At 38.4% G+C, this 10,150-nt stretch overlaps 1 protein-coding gene and 1 pseudogene across 1 annotated transcript in view; both read left to right on the top strand.

The window, feature by feature from the left end:
• The first annotated feature begins 305 nt into the window (after window positions 1-305).
• LOC111332253 (fibroblast growth factor receptor 4-like) overlaps window positions 306-10,150 on the top strand; it is a 59,224-nt gene continuing 49,379 nt past the window's right edge. Inside the window, exons 1-4 of the mRNA XM_088727735.1 lie at window positions 306-448; window positions 2,189-2,566; window positions 2,891-2,963; window positions 3,481-3,750. Coding sequence (XP_088583861.1) covers window positions 3,534-3,750 — 217 coding nt within the window. The 5' untranslated portion in view covers window positions 306-448; window positions 2,189-2,566; window positions 2,891-2,963; window positions 3,481-3,533. The remainder of the gene's footprint in view (window positions 449-2,188; window positions 2,567-2,890; window positions 2,964-3,480; window positions 3,751-10,150) is intronic.
• On the top strand, window positions 8,946-9,507 carry LOC148726846 (uncharacterized; annotated as a pseudogene).

Raw genomic sequence — 10,150 nt, 5'->3', positions numbered from 1 at the left:
AACAAATCATGGTCCTTGGACGTTACCAATATCTCAATGGCATAAGTAATGAGAATATTGAACTGCACGATTGGCTTGATATCCTTGGTCGTGCTGATCGATTAAATTACCTTTAGACACCAAGAAGTTAACTTGAAATTAGCACTTTTCCTTAAGTAATCGATGGTGGATCATATATTTCAAAATACCTTTCATCAGTTATCGACACGGTACACTGCCTTACAATGAGTGATAGTAAAGGTCAATCGGTGCGGAGACAACTGTCGGTAATTATCGTCACGTAATCTTGGTTTTGTCACGGAAGAGGAAATTATTTTCACTAGAAGACTTGTGATGTAAATACAAGTACTCATCTAGCTTTTAGCCATCCCGCGAGCTATAATAGCTGAGATGGAGTTAGTCATATTTACGTATTACATCTCATTTCTTTGTGTTATTCAAAATTCAGGTGAGTGACTGTCATAAAAGGATTTTATCTCACGTTTATATGATTATGGTAAGCACACGTAAAAATTGCAGCAGATGAGCAAACGAGTCATTCGTCGATCGAACATAGTTGTTAGAGCTCCAAAAAAAGCGAAAAAAGTCGCTCTTCGCGTGTGATGCGATCGCATATTCATTGCTATACGATTTTATTTACTAATCTAAATAAGCAAATCATCGCAATACTTAACGAACGGTCAGCAACTAGCTGAACACGAAAACTAATAGTATCGAGTGGCATTTTAATCCAAACTAAATGGAGTTCGTAAGGGTTATGCTTCATAAGTGACCTTGAACCGTTTTAAGGAATTGACTTTAATAGAACCTTAAACCTGGTTCATCGTCGTTTCGCCCGGATTATCCAAAATTTTACGAATGATCAGACACCAAAAATTAATGTATCAGCGCCGTAAATGGTCTTGGTTTGTCGGTTCTACGGTATCCAGTGCAACAAAAGGTATCTAAGAAGATGTTTTTCATCATGCCTATTTCTGAATGCTACAAGTTTGTAAAATAAAGAGTTCCTTCTGAAACGGTGGGTAAAAAATCCTGCGGATTTCATAAACAGTACTTTCTTGTTTCAGCAAATGTTTTCATCTACATCCATTGTTCTTGTTATGCTTCTTGAATCACAACGATTGTCAGCAGTAAAAAAGAGCGAGAAAACGGGTACCCCAGCTTGTTAAATATGCTATTCTAAACAAATTGACGAAGCTCTGATAATTTAATCGCGTAAAGACATAAGAAGCTGCAATTTTCTTTTTTATACTTTGGTTCAAATGTGGAACATCTAGACAACATTCACTTTCATATTAACTAAGCGCCTGGAGGTCAATTAACATAAACATTTCGTGGTTATCACTCAAGCATCTTTCATTCTTGTAGATGTTATGCAAAGCTGCATTGTAGCTAAACGATGATCGTGAACGTTGCTGTTGTCACATGACGTTAAGAAGGATTGCTACTAATACAGAAAAACATTTATTCACCCCAAAACAAGATCCCTATAAAGAAATCTTGAAGTCCAATGAGCGTCGCCGAACGGGAATCGAAAAAAAAGGACTGGACGTTTGGACTTGAACTATTGGACCATTTTATGGATTATCTTTCAGACCATTTATTTTCATTAGTTATTATTAGGGATGGGTGGGTTGGTATATTTCTGTATTTTTTCATGCGAATGCAAAACAGTTATCGTTAGTTAGAATGTAAGTATAAGATGTGAAACATCGTTAGTGAACATATCGCCGGAACGAAAAGGAAATCTGTTATTTGCGAAACGAGAATCGTTTACTTAATCACTTATGTGGATTAAATGAATGCGTCGACTATGTGAAATTTGAAAAATTATTTGGCGCTGTGGCTGTGTTGTTTTAAGGTTTTCACCAATGTACGCAGTCGATGAATAATTCAAATGCGACACAGGACACTTTCCCTGAAGCGTCGTGCATTCTCCATCAGCAGGAGATATAAACACAGGAATATCCAATATCAAAAAGCTCTGATGATGCGATGAAGTTGCACAAAACAATTTTGATTAGTAATGGACAATTATTTCGCGTCTGTCAGTGTTGAGGGAGACTGAGCAGAGATAATTACGATTTCTGGGTGGCTTCATTTCTTACGCACTGATAAATTTTCTATGTAGTTATCAATCTCAACAAAAAGTCATTTGCCTAAGAATATATATTTTACCGAACTTCAGAATCGTTGAGTTGGACTTTGCAACCAGCTAATCCAAAATTGGCAACAAAAGGAGAAGACGAGTCACTCAAGTGGAGGTTCAATCTAACTGCTGATGAACAGACCAAGAGTCAGACATTCTATTTTATCAAGTGGAAAAAATTTAATCAAACAAGTTCAGATTATGATCAGATTGCTACCATGATCTATGTAAGTTTTTTGGGGGCACCTACTTTCGATGAACCCAGAGCCCCAAATATCATGATTGATAGAAAATATCAAGCCACATTACTCATCAACAATGTCCAGACAGAAGATGAAGGAACATACAAGATTGAGTACAGTCTACAATTCGATGGGACTCTTCTTGCTGATCACGAAGTAAATGTTACAGTTTTAGGTAAGCTACAAGCTAGCAAATATCTTCTTAGACACTACTTTTCAGGTAAATATTAAGGGTGATTTAGTTTTATTCACTGAATTGATAATGTAAATTGGCCGCCTGAAAAACTGTATAGAATAGTCAACCTTCCATATGTTTAAAAGCGTGCCAGGAAAGCTGGTTCGGGTTATATGAGGTAGAGACCTAGGCAACAGTAAACTTCTCAGGTCTATTAAACACAAAGCGCACATAGTCTTTTTTTTATGGTCTGACTTGTCTCACTTGGCATTCGAGTTCTTCTTTTTTGAAACGCTCTTGTGAGACAAATTTCCTCTTTTTTAGATGGGGCTCCAATAAGTTAAAAAAAAGACGAGAAATGCTGTTTCAAAGCACATTTATGGAAAGAATAAAAGAGGTAAGTTTCTAAATAAACTGTGGTGCTGCGTCGGTGGGGAGTAATGGGTAATTTGGTTTTATCAATTATGTTCATAATGTAAATTGGCCACCCTAAAGAGTTTAAAAGTCGAATTTTCGAGCGTCAGCCCTCCGTCATTCGCTCTGACGAAAAGCTAACGCTCGAAACGTCAGCTTTAAACACTTTCGGTGGCCAATTTACTTTATTACCTTAGTAGATAACCCAATTTTATTTATGGAAAGGTTTACAATAGGGTTTGACTTCGTTTATCAGACCTATTTTTCTTTACAAGCGTCTAAACATGTCTGAACATGACAGAGATTCGAGAATGAAATTTCTTTTGAATACATTCTAGTGATTATGATCGAAATCGGGTGGAACGAAAACGCTGTGTTGCTTAGCGTATTATAAGGTAGTAAATATGACTTTCTTTGGTGACACAGGAAATTGGCTGTAATTGAGAAATAAACTGAATTACTTAATTTAATTACTTAATTTAAACCGTATTACTTTGAAGAACCTCCTCAGATTGTAACTGCTAGCAAGAAACATGATGTTTGCGAGGGTTCTATGGTTACTTTGAGTTGCAACGCAACTGGTAAACCACCACCCAATATTACTTGGACAAGAGTATGGGAAAATGGTGCTGACAGTAAAGAATCACTGTCCGTGGATGGTTATCTTGTCATACACAACATCACAAGAACCTCCAGTGGGACATACCGCTGTACAGCTTTCAATGGAGTTGGGGATCCTGTTAATCAGACAATGGAGGTGATTGTAGGAAGTAAGTTCATATTCTTATATGTTCTCATTTGTGAAAATCTCTTTAAGGAAGAGATTCTTCATTTATTCGCATCGTTATTCAATCGTGTGATTTCCCTTTTAAAATCAATATTATGATTAAGGTAAAGCTTTTTTCTGGGAAACCACTTTTGATTAATATCTACTACTCTGTTGTCAACACACATCTTATCAAGGATTCTTCATACGATTACAAAATAAAGCAGTTGCCATCAATGATGCTCCTTTACGTGAATCTATCACTCCACAAAATCTAAATTTGCGTTCAATATAATTCTGTGAACTTGTAAAAAATGAATACACGTCTATTCTTGCATGAACATCTATTTGAAAATGAGCTACTCATTAATTTCTAAATAGCTTTGGTATCTGAGCAACACCAGTACTTTACGCGAAGTGGATCCATAGGTGTACTTTTTCTTACAGCCACCTATTCTTAGTATATACCTGTAGAAGGCAATTAAATTTTAGAAGCAGTCTTCTTACCAGCTGAAATCTGTTAGCAAACCCCACAACGGGTAATCATTTAACAAAAGCATGAAATGCAATGGAGGATAATTTAGCTGGCACTATTCAAGTTCTCCTCATTGATTACTCGTGCCTTTTTTTTTCTATCAGATTGTAAGTCTATAGTTTTTCTAATTTCACTGTTTTCTACTAATTTTTTGTTTGCTTTCCTAACGATCTCAATGAACTCTTATGGCCAAGAAATATGAAGGGCAAATGAAATCTGTACAGCTCCATTGTATGAAAGACCTTAGGTAATCAGTTTTATACATGTAGAGTATTGTTTGAATATAACATGGCGGTAAATGCAAGTGCCTTGTACTTTAAACAACTTCCCATTCTTCAACCTTTGCGGGAGCCTTGTTTGCAACAAATTTCTAGTTTATTGCTTTTAGTACTGTTTTGGGCCACCAAGATCAACAGAGAACAACAGCTTTTACATGTATTATACCAGACATGTACAAGTGGAGCATGTCAAGCAGTAAGGAATGTTAATTTGCTTTTAATCAATTGGAAACAGAGAGTTCTTTTACAATTATTTGGAAAAGTTGTGAAAATTTGGATCATCCTCGGTGTAAAAACCTGACGAGGTTCTCTTTGTTTCATGAGGTATCGTTTTGCTGTACGCTATTGTTTGTAAAGTTTTGTTGTCTTTGTTTTACGTCACTCGTGAGCTTCACAGGTTTTTACACCGAGGGTGAGCCGAAAATTTACCGGAGTATTGTTTACAATAAGAATTACGAATTATGTATCTCATAAAATAGTCTCTCACAATTTACCCGTTGTGCATGTGATCGTTTCATGAATATGACAGATTTTCATCACATTAACTATTTTTATCTTTGAAAGCATAGGTACCTTTCAATCATAACAATATAGATAAATTGGCCTTTTTAAGACATGGTGAAATTTATGAGAAAGGAAAAATTATCTGTTGTAGTATGTTCCAGTCAAGGTGTCCTGTGTAGAATAAAGTTTTAAATACATTGAAAATATGACTTCATGAATAAGGTTTTAAATGAATACATGTGTGAAACCTCTTTACAAGGATAAAAAGGAGATGCCATTTATGAATTTTCAAGCATTAAGAGGAACGGACAAAAAAATTAAACCTACTGCATATCTCCCTGCTGAGATTTTAATCATTGGCTGGTACGCACACACACATACGCACGCACACACACTCACACACACACACACACACACACACACACACACATAGACAGATAAAAATAGGTCCGCAAAGCTTACATGCGTCTGGCCCGGGAATATGTCCTACGTACTTACACTAATGTGAATGGTTGATATATGTATTTCAATTTGTATACTTGAGGAGAGTTCTTTAGAGAGTAGGTTCGATAGTATTAATTCAAGCGCGCCGGGTCCCGATAAAAGTTCTCTGTAAGGGAAGTTCACAGTGAGTTAAGCAGGTTTTTTTTTTTCAGAAATAACAGTATTCTTTGCCAAATTCAACTGTTTGCCAGTCATACCTTAACGTAAACATAACGTGTTAATACGTTATGGTGAACTAACTGTAAACTAACTATCAAGAAACATTACTTTGAATTCCTCGCTGATTCAGTTAACAGCAGTAATTTTGAAAATGAACTAGGTACCAGGACTCATAACAGCTTGATAGTTGCTTGCAGTATGATCCAAAGGATTTCGGTCAAAATTTAACATGAAGATAATGTGCTAACCTCAAATAACATGCAATGAAATTTAAAACTTGGAGTGTACCTAATAGGTAAAGCAGTGCTGCCCAAATGTTATGTATCTTATTAGAACATAAACAATTACAATCCAGCAATGAAACTACAAGTTTATTTGGCTATTCAACAATTACAGATATAGTTCTCCTTAACCCTTTTTGTTTGGTTGGAAACAATTTATTGGTTCATTTATCACTAAAGGTTTTCCTTTGAGGCTTTCTCAATATGGTTATTGAGCTGTAACAAGAGACTCTGAGGGTGAGAGAACACATCCTCCATACATGGGCCTCTTCCCATGATAATCTTTTTCAACCTACTTTTAGCTCGTAGTCAAGCTGCGAGGCTATTTTAGGAAAGACACCTGATTGGTCAATTGTAATGACGCAATGACCGTTTTGCTGTTCTGTTTTGAGAAAATGGTGTCTGTAGTAGACATCAAGTTTGTCGATGAATCTGAAAACTATGATTATGAAGAGAGTGGGAAAAAATTGCCGTCCACTTAGAGAAAACTGGTCCATGCTGTACATAGCTCAAACCGATGAAAGCGATATCGAATCAAAAGGAAGTAGGGATGCGAGCTCTTTTGGGGAAGATGTTGAAATTTCGAGCTTCGAAAATGAGAGCGAGGATAGCGCGAGTGCGAGCGCGAGCTCAGGTGAAAGCTTTGCCTCTGTTGACGAAGACGACGAAAGCGACGAAGAGTAAAAGCCATCAAAGACGGAAAAGAAAAGTAAAATTGCATCGAACAGTTCAACACCAGAAACGCAGTTATGCGCTGAGAACGATGTTATCCTACACAGATTCGGTTGAGCTGCAATTTACCGAATGGAAAAGGTGCGAAGAAATACTGTTAATCACAAAAAGGGAACCATGAAAGTAACAGATGCACACAGAGAAAATTTAAAGAAGGTGCTTGAAATTATTCAGAAAATGAGACGAGACACAACGAAAAGCTTGCCACGAGAAGTCAGCGTCCATTTAAATGAAGGTGGACTCCATTTTATGAAGGAAGAAATGATCGAATTTGTTCGCAAGGCAAATAATCACACTCGAAAGTTTAGTGTTAGCCGGTTTTTCAGACAAAATCTATCTTCCTTTTTGAACGCCGTTTTCGCCAGTGTTTATGGTAGCGAGGAACTGTTTGACAGTTTTGTAAGCTCGCTGAAATCCATTGGGGTTTCTGGTTACGATCAGGCCATCGTTGGAGCAGTGTCTCAAGAACTTTTAAAAGAGCTGTGTCGAACACGTGTGAAATCCTTTATGCAAGGCTTGAGAGAACAGGACCTGGAAATTGACAAGAAGGTGTGTGAAGCTGACAGTCGTCTACGAGATAAGTTGAGAGGATATGTCATAACAAGTAAAAGAAAATAGAGTGCGTTGTAAACAGTATTTCAAATACATGTAACATAGTCTGTTGATTCGTAAAATCATGACATCAGCAGCCTGAGTTTAATTAACACTGTCCATGTCTTTATTTAGTGTCACAAGATATCGTCACTGCCGCATCCTCTCTTGCACAGTTTCATTAATACCAGGAAAAATATTTTCATTATAATGATCAGATTGCATTAAATGTCTGACTTATACATTGACGTGGTAGTGAATACCATAGCTCTATTTTTAATTAACCTATCAAAACACTTGCAGTTGATTAAATACAAGGCAACATAAACTCATCTTGTGCAACTATTCAATTGACAGACACATTAAATGATTTAATGATCTATTTGGAAGTGAATATCATAGCCCTACTTTCAAAACAACCTTTCAAAAACTGCGTGAAAATTATCTTGAAAGGGTTCATAATATTTGTAGGTTTTCATTAAATTGCTATAAAGGCTCCATGCCTTATCTTGGAAACTGCCGATTTAGTGTAATGGAGATGTTTGGCGCAGTTCGAGTTTTTTTTGTGTGTTTTTTTTTCTTTTGGAGTGTTTTATGATTTTTAGATAATCTGGCAAAGTCTCAGCGTTATGCAAAGGTTTAAAGCATGATGTCAGGAGGTTAAGATCTTTTCTCTCCTTATTTGGACGCCATTTAAAAATAAAAAAAAAAGGAAAAATAAACGCCATTCTAGACGACGCATCGAACGAAACTTTCCTAAATGAAGAGGTTGCTGGGGTACTAGGACTGCAAGAGCCTTTCGAAAAAGTTCAAGTTCATGTTCTCAACGACACCATCGAAACTTTTCAGTCCATGCCATTACAAATTGAAATCGAAAGTGTAGTTGGCAGGTTGTGAAAGGAAGTCGGGGTAAAAACATATCCTCAGAAAGTCACAGGTAGTTACCGAGCTGTGAACTGGAACAAACATCAAGATAAATGGCCTCACCTGACCCAGTGCAGTTTTCCCAAGCTCCGAAAATGATGGACTTGTCGATCTTTTGATTGGCATTGATAACGCTGAACTCCATTATTCACATGTTGATCTCCGAGGAAAACTTGGTGGACCTATCTCGCGCCTCGGACCCCTTGGGTGGAGTTGTATAGGTGCGCCTGACGAAAGCGACACCGCGAGGACACGATCCCACGTTATTCGTTCCTTGTTCACTAGAGAGCCAATTTGGAGCGAGAGAAAAGAGTCCTGTTGTGATGTCGACAACAGCTTAAAGAGATTCTGGGAAATTGAGAAGTCTGGCACAGACTGCGATGACAGACTCGTACTCACCGAAGAAGAAAGACTAGCTTTAAGCAAAGTGAAAGATTCCCTAAAGTACAAAAATGGAAAGTATCGTGTAGTCATTCCTTGGAAAGAAAACAAACCCGCTCTCCCTGACACTAAACCTAGGGCACTGTCTCGTCTACGAAGCACCGAAAGAAATTTGAAGAACAGCCGTGTCGCCGAAGAATATCAAGCAACCATCCAGGCCTATGTTGGTAAAGGATATTTACGAAAGGTTCCCTCAAACGAACAGCTGACAGCTAACGTATGGTATATGCCACATTTTCCGGTCGTGAGAATGAATAAATCGACAACAAAAGTACGAATCGTATTTGACTGTGCTGCCAAATGTAGTTGTACTTCTTTAAATGACATGATTCATCCTGGGCAGAAATTACTGCAAGATATTTTTAAAGTCCTCGTCTCTTTCCGTCGGAACCCTGTTGGCATCGCCTGTGACATCAAAGAAATGTACCTTCAGAGAGAGATTGAGGAGCAGGACACATCCCACTTCCGACTGTTGTGGAGAGATCTTGACCCTAACCGAGAGCCAGATGTATTCGAGTTTAACCGTACAGTTTTTGGGAAGAATTCAGCCCCTATGGAGTCGCAGTTCGTCGCGCAGGGAAACGCTCGAAGAAACCAAGACCGTTATCCCCTTTCCGCTGAGACCGTCCTTAAGTCAACTTATATGGACGATTCTATTGACAGCGTTGAAAACGATGGTAAAGGAGTGGAGCTATACCGTCAATTGAAGGCATTATGCGGAGTCGCCGGCATGCAAGCCAGGAAATGGATCTCTAATTCACCGAAAGTTATTGGGGCGATTCCATCAGAAGAACGCACCACAGAGATTATGATTAACAGCGGTCAAGACCCGATAGCGAAGACACTGGGAATTTCGTGGAACAGTACTTAAGACGTGTTTACCGTTACCGCTTCTCCGGTTTCCCCGGAATTTCAGACAACAAAGCGAAACGTCCTGCGTAAAGTAGCAACGATTTTTAACCCATTGGGATTCGTATGCCCGTAAGTCATTGTGGCAAAGATTCTACTTCAGGAATTGTGAATGCGAGGTTACGACTGGGACGACGAAGTTCAAGATGAACTAGCCGACAAAATCGGGACTTGGTTCGAGCAATTGAAAAGTCTGCACGAGGTGACGATTCCTCGGTGTCTGCGAAGTCCAGAGCCTGTTAAGTGGAAGCACATTGTGACTTTTGTCTATGCTTCTCAACAAGCTTATGGTGCAGTAGTCTATATCCACTGCGGATACGATAACGATAATGTAACCAGTCGCCTGATGGCAGCAAAGAGTAAAGTAGCGCCACTGAGCTCGATGACAGTACCCAGACTGGAACTCATGGGTGCGGTTTTGGGTTTGCGCTTAGCACAGTTGTTGCTGACAGCCTTAGAAGTACCAATGCAAAGCGTGACGTTTTACTCTGACAGTACAGATGTTCTATGGTGGATTCGAGGACGCGGCAAGGACTTCCGATCGTT

Source organism: Stylophora pistillata, chromosome 7 (assembly GCF_964205215.1).
Source record: "Stylophora pistillata chromosome 7, jaStyPist1.2, whole genome shotgun sequence".
Lineage (NCBI taxonomy): Eukaryota > Metazoa > Cnidaria > Anthozoa > Scleractinia > Pocilloporidae > Stylophora > Stylophora pistillata.
This window is presented reverse-complemented; position numbering and strand designations above follow the sequence as displayed.